This window comes from Pinus tabuliformis, chromosome 8 (assembly GCF_031772625.1).
Source record: "Pinus tabuliformis cultivar Carrire ecotype Pingquan chromosome 8, CPIR1, whole genome shotgun sequence".
Classification (NCBI taxonomy): domain Eukaryota; kingdom Viridiplantae; phylum Streptophyta; class Pinopsida; order Pinales; family Pinaceae; genus Pinus; species Pinus tabuliformis.
In genome coordinates, this window is record NC_142294.1 from 11,358,839 (window position 1) to 11,378,369 (window position 19,531).

At 37.2% G+C, this 19,531-nt stretch overlaps 1 protein-coding gene and 1 pseudogene across 1 annotated transcript in view; one reads left to right on the top strand and one right to left on the bottom strand.

The window, feature by feature from the left end:
• Positions 1 to 19,531, bottom strand: part of LOC149233914 (ARM repeat superfamily protein) — a 524,198-nt gene that overhangs the window by 403,576 nt on the left and 101,091 nt on the right. The window contains exon 9 of the mRNA XM_089371682.1: positions 17,158 to 17,222. Coding sequence (XP_089227808.1) covers positions 17,158 to 17,222 — 65 coding nt within the window. The remainder of the gene's footprint in view (positions 1 to 17,157; positions 17,223 to 19,531) is intronic.
• Positions 1,251 to 1,886, top strand: LOC149233916 (fumarate hydratase 1, mitochondrial pseudogene; annotated as a pseudogene).

Genomic DNA, 19,531 nt, shown 5'->3' on the forward strand with positions numbered 1-19,531 from the left:
TCCCGATACCGATATTATCAACACTGGCGCAAAATATAATCATGCGAGTCTTTGAACGTTGCTCGCCACACAAATTGCCATTACATTCACGTCCTGAATTCATGGAGCAGTTTAGTAAAATTCAAGAAGCATTTCGGCGTTTAGAAAAATCATATGCATAAATTAAATCATGTCAAAAGGAAATTGATAATAAGGAAGATGATAGCGACAATGAAGAAACGGAACAAGGTGAAGCAGGAGAAGAATATTTTGACTAGAATGATGATAATGAAAATAAAGATGTTGCAAAAAATGATCAAGATAATGATTCCAATGGATCTTATATAAATCAAGATGAGGATTGTCTAGAGAAACAAGGAGATGTACAATATTATAACAATGAAGAAAATGTCGTCAATGAAAAACTACCATGTGACTTTGGAGAAAGAGCAGGCTATTGTAGATATTGAGAAAGAAAAGCCAAAAGATTCAGCCATGCCCAAAGAAGATGTTGTCAATGAAAAATTGTCATTCGTGACCCTGGAGCAAGAGCAGGTTGTTGTAGATATTGACAATGAAAGGATATTAGATTTATCCTTGTTGAAAGAAGATGTCAATGAAAATCTGCCATCGGTGGCTCTTGAGAAAAAACAAGATTTTGAAGATGTGAAGATCACTGATTTTGATTCTGATAATAAAAGGGAAGTGAAAATGGCTAATCCTCATAAAGGAGAGGTGGTTGCAGAGGAATCTAAACTTACTGGTTCTCACAGGCAGGCGAAGGAGTTATTTTTGAGTCAGACTTCATTATCTACCTCAACAGCTCCTTTAGTGGAAGCCCTACAGAAGACAGTTAAAGTTGTTGATGGAGGGGCTAATTCTGAGCTAGCTATAGAAACAGTTATGCATTCTTCATTGCCAGATCCTGATTCTGCTGCCCATCCTTGTGGTTCATTTAGCAATCCCACAAAATGTGAAAAGATACTATTGCCAAAGAAGTCATCAGGAAGCATGGTTAATGTTGTGGACACTCCCTCCTTAAGGATATCAGGAGTTTCAACATCTGTAGATGAGATCACTGAAAGGGATATTTCTAGGGGAACCTCAGAACCTTTACAAGACTCAGAATCTATGAGTGAATTGATCATTGCGAATATGTCTTCATCTTTGGGGAGCTCTGGTGAGGGATCTGAAGGAAAACAGAAACTTTTGGGCTAGTTACAGAGTTTTCTACAAAGGATGGTGGAGTAGTAAAGAAAACAGCAGTGTAAATGAACTCAAAATTCATAGCAAGCTTGCGGCAGCTTCTTTCTACATTGGAAGATAAGCGCAATGAATTTAAGGATATAGTGAAAATTGGGCATACACATACCCAAGATGCAACACCGTTAAATCTTGGTCAAGAGCTTAGTGGTTATGTTACCCAGGTGAAATATGACATAAAACGTGTTAAAAACTCATTACCTCGTATATATCAGCTTGCACAAGGAGGGACTGCAGTTGGAACTGGTCTCAATACTAAAAAAGGGTTTGACATTAAAATTGCTGCAACTGTTGCTGAAGAAACACAACTACCATTTATTACAGCTGAGAACAAGTTTGAAGCTTTGGCAGGACATGATGCTTTTGTTGAAACCAGTGAAGTTGTGAACATTGTTTCAGTTTCTCTAAAGAAGATAGCAAATGATATACGTTTCCTAGGAAGTGGGTCACGCTGTGGACTAGGTGAACTACTATTATCTGAAAATGAACCTGGCAGCAGCATCATGTCTTTGACATTGCTAGGTGATGTTGCAGCTTCATTTGAAAATAATTGTGTAAAGGGAATTCAGGCCGCCATCGAAGTAGGTTCGGACTATCCACCAAACTATCCTGCGGGACCATCGAAGCTCAATCCGTCATACTAAGGCTTGATATGTCATATCTATCGATTCTTCCAACAACGCACAACAATGTTCCTACCATCGCTTGTCCGCTGCCAGATCGTCTGCCTCAGGTCCACTGCGTTAGAACATATGATATGCCTGACAAAACCCGATAAGACATGCCCATTGGAATTGGAATCGGCTCGTGCCTTTTAGAGTTACAGTTAAATTAGTTGGGAGCGCATATATTAGTTTTGTGCTCATTGAATCGAGTGCACAACAATTTTGCTTGGTGAAGAGACGAGGCTGGAAAAGTCATGCAAATGTAGCATAGGCTATACAGTGACGTCGAAGGGTTCACGGCTTGCAAAGCAATGACGTGGAAGGTTTGTAGCATAGGGTATACAGTGATGTGGAAGGGTTTACAGCTACAAAACAGTGACGTGGAAGGTTTCACAGCTTGCAAGCCCAACCCGACTCAGGTTGATCATCAAATTTTGTATATTTATATGTGGACTTGTGGGTTTAACACTGCAATATGGACCTAGGAGTACATATATCAATTAAAAAAAAAATTGAAAAAAAAGTAATAATGATATATATATATATATATATATATAGATATAGATATAAATATATTGTTGAAAAAATCATTATTATAATAAATAAAAAAAATTATATATTTCAAAAAAAATAAAAATAATAACAGTATTATTACAAAATAAAAAATAAAATATTTAAAAAAAAGAAACAACATTATTAAAAAAAAAAAAAAACCTAGTTCAAGACAACATTACCAGAGAATTCTACATGCTAAGGTACCAGTGACAAATTATACACGTCGAAGACAACCTACACCGATGTGAAGAAAATCGTCAACTACAAGCTTTGAGGACAAAGCTTTTGAAGGAAGGGGCAATGTTACGAATATAAATTACATAAAATAAAGTGAATATAAATAATGTAAATAATCAAATAATCAAATATTGATTATGTTAAATAGTCATTAAGTTAAGTGAAAAGGCATGTCTACAAGACATGCCCAATCGCGAAAGGACACCTGCCTAGTATATATGCGGGTCTTCATTATAACATTTGACATCACTTATACATTTTTATATATAGTAAATTCTTATTACAAAATACCTCTCGTGTATTTTTACATTCAAGCCAACAAGCTACAGGTTTTGTTGCTTCAGATTCCCTCACCTCTTGTCATATGATCTCAAGTGACTATGAGCCCTTTCCCCCTTTTGAGTATAGTGTCAAGGACGAGCCCCTCATTGACTACACTTTATTTCCTTGGACACACCCTCAGGGTTTTGATCACTCCATGACCTCCCCTCTCTAATGGGACCATCACCTTGAGCAACATATTCGTTGCACTCCTCCTTTCCCTCACTCTTCATCCCCATGTCATCACGACCTTGTGGCATCTATAAAGCACAATATTATGAGCAATGATTGTAATAAGTTCTTAAGGGCAATCATTCATTCCACCATTGTGTACTTGGGGGGAAGACCCCGCACTACTACATTGACTCATGTTCCTCCTCTTAGGGATTCCTCTTACGTCGCATGAAAACCAAGAGATATGTGCAGGTAACAAGTCTGCGGTGTACCAAGAGATTGTTGGTGTTCTCGTGACCTCCCGTTCAAGTAGCTTTGCCCACTTTTCGAGAGATCACGTCCCAGTTAGAGCCAGATGTTACCCACCATTTTGTGGGTGATATCCCTACGAGAAAATTTTCTCCAAGATGGTCCTCAGTCGGCAGCCAACAGCAGCCACCAACTAGCTCGTTGTGCCATTTCTCTTGAGCTAGCCATGTGGTCCTTCACCCAGCTGTCATGATTGTATGTTTAAAGGTGGGCCTCCCGAACCTAAAGGTATGCCTTGTTATTTGGTAATTGAGTATTGTAGTTTGCTTATCATGGATACTTTTGGGCATGGAATAATGTGGAGATTCAGCGAAAAGAACGGGCTAGGTATGTGCTCTTGTCCCCTAGACCTCTTTTGGATGTTAACCTTGGACCCTAGTCCCATGGGATCTCTTTTACTGACCTTTGGGCTTTAAGGATGGTAGTACATAGGAAATTCTAATTTTGGTTGCGTGGTCCCACTCCCTCATCCACATATATCACTCCCCTTCCGTTCATTATAACCCCATTCATAATTTCTCCCACTTCAGTCCACATAGGGTTAGCCTCCCTCCCCCTTGCCCACACCTTGGGTCGGGCCTGGAATGATGCCCCAAAGGTTGATGCAGCTAAAAAGAAAAGTAAAAGCATAATTGACCACATTCAAAAAGAAAATGTACCACAAAATGCAAAAGATGGTCGGGACAAACACATTTAGCATGTGGGAAAAAGCCAACACATAAGCTCTACCCCATTATCATGGCCATCACCTTGGTTCCTATAGGCCCTAGATGAGCCTCCTTTATCATTCAGGAACCCATGTGTGTCCCAACCCCTAGTGAGCAATGAACAGCCCGACCTTAAAGGGGATATCCATTGTTATACCTTACACATCGTGCTCTTATCCCTTGAGCCCTGAGAAGTTAATCAAAGAAAAATCATAAAAGGCAAAAGGCATATAAAGAAGGGGGAAAAAATCAAAGTCGGGGCTCGTCATGTACCACGATTAACGTTAACAGAGAATTTTACATGCTAAGGTACCAATGACGAATTATACACGTCGAAGACAACCTACACCGATGTGAAGAAAATCGTCAGCTACAAGCTTTGAGGATAAAGCTTCTGAAGGAAGGGGCCAATGTTATGAATATAAATTACATAAAATAAAGTGTATAAATAATGTAAATAATCAAATATTAATTATTTTAAATAGTCATTAAGTTAAGTGAAAAGGCATGTCTACAAGACATGCCCAATCGCGAAAGGACACCTGCCTAGTATATATGTGGGTCTTCATTATAACATTTGACATCACTAATACATTTTTATATATAACAAATTCTTATTACAAAATACCTCTCGTGTATTTTTACATTCAAGCCAACAAGCTACAGGTTTTGTTGCTTCAAATTCCCTCACCCATTGTCATATGATCTAAAGTGACCATGAGCCCTATCCCCCTTTTGAACATAGTGTCAAGGACGAGCCCCTCATTGACTACACTTTATTTCCTTGGACACACCCTCAAGGTTTTGATCACTCCATGACCTCCCCTCTCCAATGGGACCATCACCTTGAGCAACATATTCGTTACACTCCTCCTTTCCCTCACCCTTCATCCCCATGTCATCACGACCTTGTGGCATCTATAAAGCAGAATATTATGAACAATGGTTGTAATAAGAAGTTCTTAAGGGCAATCATTCATTCCACCATTGTGTACTTAGGGGGAAGACCCCGCACTACTACATTGACTCATGTTCCTCCTCTTAGGGATTCCTCTTACCTCGCATGGAAACCATGTTATGCCACCTCCCGCCCGCATCGTCCTCCATGTGATTGCTTTTGCATTCACTATGGGATTTATTGCATGAGTGATGATATAGGCAGACATATTTATATTGATTTGATGATATGTTGGTTGCACTAGCTTTATGATTACATTTAGTATTAGACTTGCTATATGCATGTTAGGGTAGGATGCATTGCGTACTGATTTTCAAATTAGAACGAACATCATATGATATTTCTCATGGTAGATTAGTTGCATTTAGATTAAATTTGCATATTTTTACTTCCCTGTCGATTCTATGGGTCTAATCCAAGCATGTGCGATCATAAGACGTCATGAAATCATGTTGCCCCGTGTTTTTCATCTATGATAAGTGCTATCATAAGACGTCCTCAAAGCTTGTTAATGAAAAAGGTTTGATCTCTTTTTCGGCTTCAAATGTTTTTTTGTCTCGGGACTACCATCTTTGTCGATACATGTTGATATGATCCTCTAAGTGACAAACAAAACTATCGCACTGAGAAAGGATCAGACCATCCTAGATTATTCTTTTGTGTAATATTCTAATCGCTGGAATTTTGTAACGACTTGTCATCATAGGATTGGATGGAGGTTACATCACTCTTCTCTGGAACATCAATTTGTTGTTTATGTTCTAAATGGTCCTGATATGTAGAATGGTTGAGTTGTCTACTCTTATGATTCGGATGCCCATAGGAAACTTTTTGGTTTGACATTCCCTTATTAAGTGTGTGGAAATTTTTTGATTTACTTCAGGGGACGATGTTGTTGAATTTGTTACAAAACCTTCACTTGGGATATTAATCATCTGAACTGCAACATCTAAGTGTGCCGTTTCCCTAATCATATTCCCTGGATCAGTATCAGTTCCCTTATCTTCAACTTGGGTTGTTACAGCTGGAGATTTCCATACTTCTTCTTGAGTAAATTGTTCTAACTTGTCTTTTAATGCATTCTTATCATCCTTAAGTTTCTTAATTTGAGTGAGTAAACTTTTATTATGGTTTCTCAGACGTAAAATTTCTTTGGTTTCTGATTCATCAACCTTCTTTTCAATGTTTTGACTTTTAAGTTTTTCATATTTCAGATCTCCGATTTGTTCTAATAAATTTTTATTAAGGTTCTTTAAACGTCAAGTTTCCTCTTCTTGTTCTGATAAGTGCTTCTTGAGTTCTTTCTTTGTGACTTTAGTCTTCTTCACTTGTGCAAGTAATTTTTCGACGTGGTTCTTGAGGCGAGAAATTTCTTCGTCTTTTTCCATTATTTCTTTGTAATGCATATCCACAAGCTTTTTATGTTCATATTGTAACACTTTCTTGTTTTACTAAAATTTCATTATTTTGCCATTCTCTTGATCTTCTAGCTGCACTTTCTCGATACACTGGATTACAACGTTTTGTAGGAGTGATGATGGACGTTCAACTTGAAATTTGGATTCCATGTTCTTTTTCTCATCATTTAAATCTGCAAGTTGTTGCTTAAATATTGTCATTAATTGTTCTATATCTCTTGCGATTGATTGTTTTTGTGCATCACTTAGAGATTCGACTAAGGTAAAAGTTTTCTAACATTTACTGCAAACGATTTTTTGATTTATGAATGACTCTTGACAATTAGGGTATCTTTCTAAACAAAAAGGACATATTGCAAGGAAACCACTACTTTTGGTGGACGACATCTTCTTCTTCTTTTTCTCCACTTATTTTATCTCCTTTTTTTTCTTTTTTTTCTTTTAAAAAAAATAACTTTTATTTTTTTTTAAATATAATTTCTTTTTGTCCCTTTTTTAAACTTATAGCAATCTAAATTTAATATGTATTGTTATTTTTTTTTCCAATCTTCACTTTTTATTCCAACTATAATTTATTATACTTAGTGATTGTCTTTACAATTTCAACAACTCTAAATATTTTGTGCCTTTAATATTAATACTCTGTTTATGTGGAATATTAAAACTTGGGGAATATCAAAACCCGGATAACTTGAATATATATATATATATATATATATAAGGTTTTCCTTTCTCTTTAACTTAATATTCTTTTAATATAAAAAAAAACCTTCGATTTAAAACAATTTATAGCAATCGCCTCTTTCAGTCTTGAGAATTAAAATATATATTTGAATATATATATTTTATAGTTTCTTTGATTAATTAACTTATAACTTGGTTATAATTCTCCAATTTGAACCTTTTCGAGAGTATTATACTCAACACCTTAATCGACTATATTTAACTTCCCTTAAAATTAAATCGTTTGATAATGGCAGTTAGGGCTTAACAACTATGGTATGTCACCAATAGTAAACGACGTCTGATCATACCAATGGTTTGCTAAGGTGTGCGACGGACTCGGGAATTTGATTGGTCACAATTGATGGTCACGCCCTTATGAAACAGTACAGACGGACGACACGAAACTATATTGATTTTTTTTTCTTAAGAAAAGGATTGCAACTTCAAATTACACAGTTGCCACAACAACTTCAAAGGCTAGTCTATTGTGGTTGGTGGTTGTCAGTGGGTTGACTGACCAAACAGCGGCTCGCAACTCAAGTGGCAGTGCTTATGTGGTGGGGCAGTTGCGTAAGCTGTATGTGGTAGTTGTCATTGGTCTATCGAATGCTGGTGGAATCTCGAGGATATGTTGGTGTGTTGGTGTTTAGACAAGTATGTCAGGGGCAACGGTAGCTGCAACGAGAGAGTGGCAAACGTTGTTGTAGACTGGGCGTATGGTGTGGATGGCCGACATTGTGGCGGCACTTGTCTCTGTTAGCTAGGGTCAGCGACGATGGTGGCGTCTTGGCCGTTGCATATGACAACTGCAGGTAATTTTTACTTTTTATTTGTTTTCTTTATATGATTTTATTATTATTTATTATTTTGTAATTTTCTATATATTTTTTTTAATAATAACTTCTTTTTTATTATCTTTTTTTTTACTATATTTTTATTTTTTTTAATGGCCAAGGACCTAACAGCAAGCTGGAGAAACTCCAAAATTGGTAGCGAAATGCTAGAATCACGACAACAACACAGTTGACGACAAGTTGATGGCCAAAGGCCTGGTTATCAGCGAAACGTGGCTCTAATACCAAATGAAGCGAACAAGTTCCTTCTTCAGATTAATTACTCCAGAAGACTTGGAAAATAAAGATATCCATGAGGATACAAATATTATATATTAAATGTGTGAATGAGAATGATGATACAATGAGAACGAGAAGCTTGCTTATATACCAAGCAAGTGTCTCTTCATGGAGAGTCATGTCTCATTTAGACATGACTCTTCAACCTAATTACTAATTAATGAATCATTATTTATACTTATTATCATTTACATTATTTTACATTATTTCCTATGTATTTATTCATAACAGCGTCGTCATTATTACTCCCCATTTTTTTCTTTTTCTTGGTAGAACTATTTTTTTTAATTAAATAGTAATAATAATAATAGCAATTTTTTATTTAAACACACACATGGCAGCAACAGAATATTAAAGATAAACAGGAGAGTACCACTATTATTAACAAATGATATACATTTATAGTACATGGTGTGACCGTTGGATTCCACATTCCAAAGTCTCTTGGACTTCCTTAGTCTATTCGGCTTCCACATCAACCCTTAAAGGATTAGGTGTCCAACATTCCCCCCCTTAATTCGAAAGGTTATGTATGAGTCCAAGAAGAGTGTTGTAATACAAAACATGCAAAAATGCATGGCATCACTACGCTAAATGTGCTCTCTGAAATGTTGGTATAAAGGGTGGCGGTTTAAGGATGACCACCAACACTGGAATGCTTAGTGCAGTTCCCAGAACTCTTCCAAGTCTGGCATGAAGCTCAAGTCTTCTGCTAGAGGAAGTGCTTCTGATGTTTTGAAGAGGGAAACTTTCAACCATGAAAGGGAGGTCTCACCCCGCATAAAAGGGAGAACTTCAACCTGAAAAGGGAAGTCTCAACCTGTGATGGTTTAAGGATGACCAACAACTCTGGAATGCTTAATGCAATTCCTGGAACTCTTCCAAAACTGGCAAGAAGTTGAAGTCTTCTGCTAGAGGAAGTGTCCCCAATTCTTTGAAGAGGTGTCACAAACTGAAGGCATGCTCAGGGGCATCTTTGTCTCTGGCTACAACTCTAAATCTGGTATGGCAGGTTGTGACTTAGGCTCGCTTGATGTGGTTTTGAATCTTGTAGATGAGCATCATTTCCCCCCTGTCAGATACAAGGTGAGATGATGGAGAAGACTCAACTGCAAGACTGTTCAATACTCTAGAACAAGTTTAGACATATGACTGAAATTTCTTCTTTGTTGTTGATATCCATTGCCAAGAAGCGATCCATCCAAGATGAATCTTTGTTCTTGCAGGAGGTTTGTTTCTAAAGCATCTGTTTGAAGAATGATTGGTTTTATGACAATGCTTACATGGATGAAGATCAAAACAATGATCTTTCATATGGCCAACTCGATCACAGTGTTGGCATTTCACAATCTGTTGTTGTGGAAGAGGGGCAAAATCTGGAACAGCTGAAGGTGAACTGTCATGAAGAAATCTAGCACTCTGAAACTGGATGGGCTTTGAGTAATCTGGAATATGAAAGGAAACCTCCTTGTCATATCCAAGACCTGTTTTGTGCTTGTTGTGGACAAGTTCTTCCCAAGGTCTGATGATGGGCTTGGGAAATGCAGACTGAATTTCTGCATCTGCATGTAACCTTGCTGCTTTATTGGGCACTATATCTGAATCAACTTGCTGCTTATGGGAGTCTGTTTCATTGTTCTGAACAGAAACAGGTTCAGAATGATGACTCCTTTGTTTTAATTCTTCTTGTTGTAGCTGAGATTCAAGCTCCAAAAATTCTATCTTGTCTTGTGTATACTGCAGATAGGTTTTAATATCACAGAGAGTGTTCTTGCTGATTTTCACTGTATCATGAACTGTGGAGTGTATTACAGTATTTAACAACTCTAATACTTCACCAATTTTATCCATTTTCCAAACAATCAGACCAAAAATGCACTTGTAGAAATAATAATGGTTTTAGAAAATTAATTTGCCAACACGAATTAATTTGCACTAATGTTTGCTCATGTTCTCACTTCACAGTGTCTTGTGCCTCAATTTCTACACAGCAAGCCTAATATTGTTGCCTTAACAAAATGTCCAGCTTGACAAGTTTGCAGCCCACAGGCTCTTCTTTTCCAGCAATAACAAGACCCCAACAGAAATGAGATTAGCTTCTATATTTCATCTACCATACACCATATAACACCCGTGCACAATAGCCTTCAATGCATTCAAAGCAGCATATAGTAGTTCCAGGCCGTGGAATTTTAATCGTCCCCACTCAATTTTGAATAATACAACACCAAGGGGATTGCCTTATGCAATGCTCAACGCTCAATATTAAAATGCTCATGCCAATGTTAAGAAACTTCAAAGATTTCACATCCACTTGTCAACCCTGCTGGCGTGTTATATCATGTTGGACAGTGTTATTATGATGGAAACGCAGTTGAAACAATACAATGGACAGCGTTATTGTATCTCTACAAACTGCGTTATACTAACAACGTTCAACTTATCAACAGCGTATATATCTGGACAGCGTTAATGTATATAACCTGGAGGAGCCTTCTTTGAAATTGGCTTCTTTGCTGGGGCAGCTAGCTTAGCAGCCTTCGTAGACTTGATGGATGGAGCAGCGTTCAATGGATACCAAAAGTTTGAAGCAGAGTATATGAAGACCACGGAGCACCACGTACAAGGACTATGCATTTTAATTCCCAAAGAACCCGGTCAATCAACCAATAGCGGAATACACGTAAACTCACCTTTTCACCAATTCGAAGCTTTTACACAGTTCCCAAGGTTTAACTTTATCGGATTCATTCTACACCTTAGATTTCAACCCCATGATCTGACGGTTGATATCCTTTCCGCAATCAATCAAACTTGCACGACCATCCTCCATCACATATCTGCACTCACAGGATCCGACGATCTTCGGCGATTTCGGAAGGAAAACTTGCGTGACGATTACCCGTCCGAAATGGGCGGTTTTTCGCTCTCCTCTAGTGGCTGCGTGTCAAAAGGTGAGTGGAATCGGGCGGACTCACGAGATTATCGCTTACTACTTTTTATGCCCCCGAAATACCATTTCCTGTGCGAAGACCACCTTTTTCGTTGGCTATCTTCCGCGCACCTTTTCCAAGCGATGACTGTTACATCTATCGATCGGACGGCTGTTGTTCCCCTTCAGCTTTTGACTCAAAATTGTCATGTTTTCCTCTGTTCCGCTATAAATTTAACACTTCCGCCAGTTTATATTGGAGTCATGATATGGAGGAGCTCTGATACTAGAGTGTGAACCAAAGTGGTAGGGACCGGAGTGTGAACGAGGTAATACCACAAAGGAGCGAGCAATGATATAATCAGGCCCGACAGACAACACCACAAGTCAAGTCTGACACACAACACCAAATCACAGTTTAGACAAGTGGTTTGGAGAGCCATGAATGGCGGTTCGCTTCAATGGAGCTGACAATGCATAGGCTGAGGATGACTGTCGTTGGTTCACACAAACGCCCTTCTTGCACAACACCTCCAGGCAGCGGCTTGATGTTCGAGTTGGGGTTATGGTCAATGTGTCAACACAAACATTCAATAGAGAATAAAATTCTCAGTCGAATTTGAATGGACTGACCTTCAAACACACAACAATGATGTACTAGAGTTTCTGCTTATAATGCATGGCTAGTGATTCACGTCTGCCATTGGAATTGGAATTGGAATGAATCGAAATAGAATAGAACAGTGAACCAGACAAGTATTCAAGACTTTGAAGATGCCTTTTCCAGCGTAGGTACGCTTCCATATTCAAAAGGAATGCTTGCCATTACCAAAGGAAAAATTCAAGGCTGCCTTAGAGGTAATAGACAAATAGGCTTAGATGGCAGAGCCCTAAATTTGACGAGACCACAAGTCAATTCCAAACCAAACTCAGATTGGAGCAGCTATGAACCAGATGATATAGTGCTCACAATAATCTCAACGGATATATAAATACAATCGAAATTTATTGCAGGAGTAACACTGTAACTTAGCATATAAACCTTGAACTTCAATTAACACACAGAGAAAGAACGTATATACCAGGAATAGAAATGTCAGAGGAGTTACTCTATATAAAACTAATTTGAGACCTGTGCTCTAACCGGTGCAGATAGATTCTAGAAAGCGTATTAAGGCGGTTCACGAAATTCAGGGTATGGTATAACATTTAACTCTTGACCAACTCATTCGACAATAGAGATTTTACAGAGATGGCAATCTAGAACAAAGGTACAGGACTGATATGTATAGAAAGGCCACATAACAACAAGCTCACATAAACAAGTGGCTCATACTTGAGCAGGGCAGGAGATCGCCCGCTCTGATGCCACGTTAAACACACACATGGCAGCAACAGAATATTAAAGATAAACAAGAGAGTACCACTATTATTAACAATTGATATACATTTATAGTACATGGTGTGACCGTTGGGTTCCATATCCCAAGGTCTCTTGGACTTCCTTAGTCTATTCGGCTTCCACACCAACCCTTAGAGGATTAGGTGTCCAACAGATACAATGAGAACGAGAAGCTTGCTTATATACCAAGCAGGTGTCTCTTCATGGAGAGTCATGTCTCATTTAGACATGACTCTTCAACCTAATTACTAATTAATGAATCATTACTTATAATTATTATCATTTACATTATTTCCTATATATTTATTCATAACAGCGTCGTCATTATTACTCCCCATTTTTTTCTTTTTCTTGGTAGAACTAATTTTTTTAATTAAATAATAATAATAATAATAATAGCAATTTTTTATTTAAATAATTTAATTATATAATTGAATTAATTATAAACTATATATTTATAATATCTAATATAATTATATGGTATATCAATGAATTAAAATGAATCAACGTCAAAAAAACAGCATGATGGCTAGTTGTCGATCAACAAAAAGGCAAAGGTGGTGGCAGTACGGGAGACAGGGACCAGTGGGTCGGACAGGGGAATGGTTGGGGTGGACACGACTTATCGATATGGAAAACGGCCGACAGGGGAGACAAGGGCAATGGTGACGAGGGTTGTCGGGACAATGAAATGAACTGGCAAAGGGCGTCGGGGAACCTGGCGACACATGAATTGGATTAGACAAAGGACGTCAATGGAGTGGAGCGAGAGGAACAGCGCTGTCGGGATGGAGCGATTGTTCACTACAGGTGGTCAAGGCATGAATGACGAAGAATCTGGCAGTGAAATGGTAATAGAATGCGGGTAACGAGTTGATCGGAACAATTTAGCGTGGAACAGAAGGGATGCGGCGAGGAGCAAGCACAGGGAACAGTGAGATGAATAATGGTGGATGGATTTGATGTTGTGGGCAGATGATAGTTGTGAACGCAAAGTGATGTCTTATGCAGCGAAAGAGTGACCGCGGATCAATGCTCTGATACCATTGTTAGAACAACAACTTATTAGCTGGATTTTAATTCCCGAAGACACAATTAAACACTTGGAAATAATATGTATTTTTATTCAATATTCAGATGATGGATTACAATCCCTCGGACGGTATTCCTAAATAGGCAGTGACTGGTCACAAGGTTGATTGGTCACGAATTTGGACCATAAGCCCTTTCACAATTATTATTAATAAAAATATTTAATTATTTATTATTTATTTATTTATTAGTCATTATTTATTTATTTATGAATTAATTATTCATAACAGTATTCACTGGAATAAATCATAAAAAGCTCTTTCTTCTCTTGGGCCTTAACCTTGTGAATACCTATAACCACCCATAACCATCGAGAAACCTCAAAACCCTAGGTCTTGTGCCTTCTTTTCTAGGGTTTTCCTTAAAGAGCCATTCGGTTCTTTGAAACCTCATTCCTTTATTGAGCCTCTCTTCGAATGAGGTCTAGCTCCATCACCTTGAACATTCAAGCCTAGAATATCTATTATAGGTGATCATAATCATACAGGGATTCCTCCCATCGGTGAAGGTCCGTAAAGAGCAAGGGACCTTAGTTGTGGTGACAATGGGCCATTGTCCTCGTTGTCACTTAGTCTAGCAGTTGTCACGTAGGTTTCCCCCCCTTAGGGCCCTACTAGATTTTGTGGTAACACAGTCTATCAAAAGATTGACCCCCTGAAGAATTCGAACTTGTAGAAACTCAAGCCTCCAGCACCAACAAATCATCCCTCTTTTTCCTCCTCATATGACCCCTGCACACTCAAGGAAATCAACGCACTAGTTAAATTGGCCTCCTCTGCGCTTCAGCTACTCGGCCTCTCGAATTCCTAAACTCAACCTCGTGGAATTACTCTCAAAATTTCCCTACACTTTTCCTCCCTTATCTTCAGTCTAGCTCAACCTCTCGCTCTAGATAAAATCACTTCCTCCCATTGATAAAATATCTCTAAATGTTGTGTGGTTGTATTGTGTCTTCAGTGTTCACCCCTCCATTAAGATTATTTTATGAATTCATTTAGCCAAATCCCTAACCCTAATATCGTAAGTCATTAATGGCCAATATTAGATCTCGCTTCACTTGATATCAATGGTTGAGATCATATCTAAGTCACTTAAATAATTTTATTATTTATCCTTAGTACTTTGGCTTAATAGTCCACTATAATTAATTGACTTTAATTATTGCACTTTTGCTAAGTTAGACTTAGGAAAGAAGTCACAAATCACCTACTCCACCACGCAAACACCTAAAGAGGCAGTCGCAATCAACCATCTTCTACATGCTAAGACACCAAACTCATGTAAAAGACCTTCTGAAACTACCAAGAACTTCAACGTTAAAAAGTACATATATGAAAGGGAATTATATTTTTATAAAAGGGGAAAACACCAATATTGAAGCTTATTACAATTATTGAAAATAAAAATAAATAAAAAGGGATAATTCGAAAATTAGGGAAGATTCTCTTATGAAGGTTGCCCAACTATATGGTGAGGATTATTTACTCTAAACGGGAGTATTCAAAGAAAAGAAACTAATATTGTTATCAATGTGAACGAAGAGTAAAATTACATTAATGGTGATTTGGCAAATCAATTATCAATTCCAAAGCCAAATATAAGAGAAAAGGAAGATATTTTTTGCAAGAAACACTATGAAATTAAGGACTTGCAAGTGATAATTGATAATTATAAATATACATCGCAATTCAATGTTACAACTATGTATAAAGAAGAGAACAGCATAATTCACAGTTTTCCATGATTTCGAATACCGGATTCCTTCATATTGAACAGAGAAAAAGTTTTTGACTTTTCCCTTCAGGACATTACAGTTAAGTCAGATTCAATAGTACTTTCATCAAAAGACCTGAAAGATATATCATAGGTGATCACTCAAGAAAATCAAAAGTCAATATCAAAGATGCAAAAAAAAATTAACGAATTCAGATAAAAATGAGGAAATTGCTCTCTTAAAAGACCACAGTCAGAAATTACTTGCACAAGTCAAAAGTACAAGGCTATGAAACAGAGTTATCAAAGATTAGAACAATAAAAGGATGATATTAATGAAGAATTTCAGAAGACCCTATCAGCAAAAGATGAAGAAAATTCTCACATGAAGAGCTTTAATCAAACATTGCTGGATGAAATTGGAACATTAAAAAATAAAGTCAATGAATCAGAAGCTGAGCAACTTTCACGTCTCATTAACAAATTCAAACTATTTTCTGCACCCTTCTTCGATGCCTTCTCTCATCATAGCAGCCCCCCTAGCTCCTTCACCAGCTTCCTCAACTTCTTTTCAACTTGGATATGAGACCGTGTTATTTTTCCACACACAATTGTGGGAAGGAATACACATAATGAAGAGAAAGATTGGATATATTCATGCATTAGATGATACAATGTCTCATCACAAAGTAAGGGAAAAGGAGTACATTGTGTAACTCCCATATACCTAACAATTAACTACTATATTAAATGCCTCATTACTAAATCATTTTATTAATGAGACTTTATTAATTGTCATGGTCCTGATACATCTAAGTTACAAATATGATCGTTATCTCTAATAGTTTAGGCACTTCCTGTTGATGTATTAGTATTACAATTACACTGATCCCAAATTTTTCAGTGACCATGCTTTGACATCTGTAGGCATTAACATCAATTTTCCTTTCTTCTGTGTGTTGTGATCACTATGTGAGATAAACTCTAAATTTAATAAATCAGTTTGAAGTTTGAACAAAATCATCTGTTTGAATTTCTTTACTGAAATGTTAAAGCTGTATTTGTTGACTTGAGAGTTAACCTGCCTCCTTTCCTTTTAGCTTGTCAACCGTTAAGACTTAAGATCATTGATGAGGAACACAAATGGCACAAGATATGAAAAATAGCTCAATATACTTAGCCAATTGTTGAGGTAACACGTATATATGCATGCAGCAAGTTTGGGCCTAAAATGGATGAGTAAACTTCCTAGAATAGGGGCATAACAAATACTTTCTTTGATTTTGATCTCCTGTAGTGAACCAACCAGTGTTATCAATCATAATACCAAATGATTCCATGGTTCCAAGCATTCATTTTCATAGAATCATAGTTAATGTTATTTTAAAGGGTGAATGATGAATTCAATATTGCAGCATAAACAAAAGTAAATGGAGTTTAAAACTTTAAATCACTTCTATGGTGCTTTCGCAATAAAGGAATGAGCTTCCATGGTACCAAAAATTTTCCTGTAATGCAGCACAGTAACGAAAAACTGAAATCACCAAGTTGTCTAGTTAGATGGCTCCCTTACATGCTTGAATACCCAAACGGTGAACTCCATTCCAGCATACTTTAATCTTGAGTTTGTCCCATTCCCTGTGATATTTCATGAAATTGAGTTATCCTCAGTCAAGCTATTGCAAGAAGACCATAACTCTGCTCCTTTTACTCAGGTAAACATAAATGAAGGAATGAAAAATCAATATACATCAGCAAATTCCTTCAAGCATGAAAAATTCCGGTGATGAATAAATGTTCCTTACAGAAAATAGCATACAGCTGGAATGAAGGAAATCTAGGACCATTTACACATGTAGCCACTTCTGAACCAAGGAGAATAGACATCATATAATGAGTCATGACACATCCATTAGCAAAATAAAAATTTAATTTATGAATATCACCAGTTGGCAAATATCTAAGTCATTCAAGCTTGAATAGCACATTCTGCTCCTCTCAAGCCATTTTAGCTTTGCAGACAGATGACAGTTTATTAATAGACATAAAGCATGACCAATGGTCTGGATTCAAGAATACCCTAGATCCAATCGCAGGTGCTTTAGCATACATTTCTGAAACAACTTAATAGGTGCTACAAACTTACAAAGTGATGATTAGGCCAGATAATTCATAGTTTCCATGCTACTGCCCAAATACTGTGTCAATCAAGTTCAAGAAAGAGATTTTAATATGAATCCTAACTCTTATTTCTGCCTTCTCATTCTTACTATGCATAGGAAAACTTTCATCAGCATATCAACACCCTATTTCGTTTATTGATGTCACTATGCATATTCTCAGTCACAATACTTCCTTTACTCTTAGTTACTGTTTGAACTGTACTTAGGTACATCATCAACAATAAAATTACAGCAACAAATATAAATGCTTTTCCCACTTAAGAGGTTCAGTTTAAAGCATTTGCAGTATGACAAATCAATATCGTATATTTTAAGACCATCATGCATGGCCATCCAAGAAAATTGTGGTATGAAATTTTGGCACTTCTATTGAAGTCAGAGAAATTTAATACAGAGAAGCAGTTGTGCACCTGGCAGGAAGTTATTAATCGTTTTTAGGTTACTCCAAAAGAGTTTACTCTGTGCTAGGAGACCCTTCATGTGATGTGGGGTGCATGGCGAAACCCTAACCACTTAATTGTATCTTAGACTTTTTGGTTGATGGCATTTGGAGAGCCTTCTATAGGTGGTTGTTTGACCTTGGACATGGTGCTAGATGTGGCACACTCCTTCAAGCAGTGCTTATTTTATGTGGCACTGATATCTTCTACACACCACAGGTGTTGAGGCAGATGGTCATTTGCATTGGTGTTGGATATACCTTCAAGGAGGAGCATTGGGCACTAGGATGGAGAGCACTTGGCGTTAGCAGCATTAGGACCACATGGCATGCCTTAGGAGGATAAGCATTTGACTTGAGGATGATTGGGTTGAGCGCACACTAATTGGGGTTGTTTGTGGACCTAGGACACACATCCTGAGGAGTGTTAGAGCATTGGATGTTTGTGATGGAGAGAAAGGAGCCTTGCGATGAGGATGGCTTAACACTTAAAGCCCATGCTTGGGAAGTGTTGCACCGATTTTGTCACAAGTCCAAGGAAGCAGTTGTACAAAAAGTTTCAAACTTTAGAATCATCAGCCAGTCGATTCTTATGTCATTGTATACCCAATTTCTACAAATTGTAATGTAAATGATGCTAGTACGACTGTTTAATTATGTAACAACCTAGGTAAGCCTATGATTTTGGACGAATTTCATCATAGGAGGTTTTTCGTCTCACCTCATTATGTGTGTTTCTAAACACAGAAGGTCTTAAGTGAGTCCTAGTGTTATATCGAGGCTTTGTAAAAGTGGTTTGGGTATAATTTAAGCTATTTGGCTAAATTATTTTATTACATATCACTTGGTCTACTAGATCATATTGTGTCGCAGAATTGAGTAAATATTATGAGGGTCTATAACGAATGGGTATTCTCCCTTTTAAGGTTGAATTTGTAATATCTAATGTAAAAAATATTTTAGTGCATGGTCTATCGCAATCAGACACCATGGTTGAAATATTTGAGGGTGGAAAAATAATTAATCACCTCTTGTGTCAATTAATAGTATTTTCTGGCAAAAATAAAATTAAATCCTAAACCAGAAAATTAATTAATTTAGAGTCAAAAAATTAATTTTAGAGAAATTAATAATTCCAAGTGGAAAATGACCAAAAAAATCGTGGGTCAAAAAGAAGTTAATTTTTACTTTTAAAGGTCCCCCACCAAGGCAAAAATGAATTTTTTAAGAAAAATTGAGCCCTTGGACCTTGGTGGTTAAGTCAAAGTCAAATTTTTGAAGAAATTAATCCATAAAAAAATATTTTTGGATTAAAAATAAAGGGG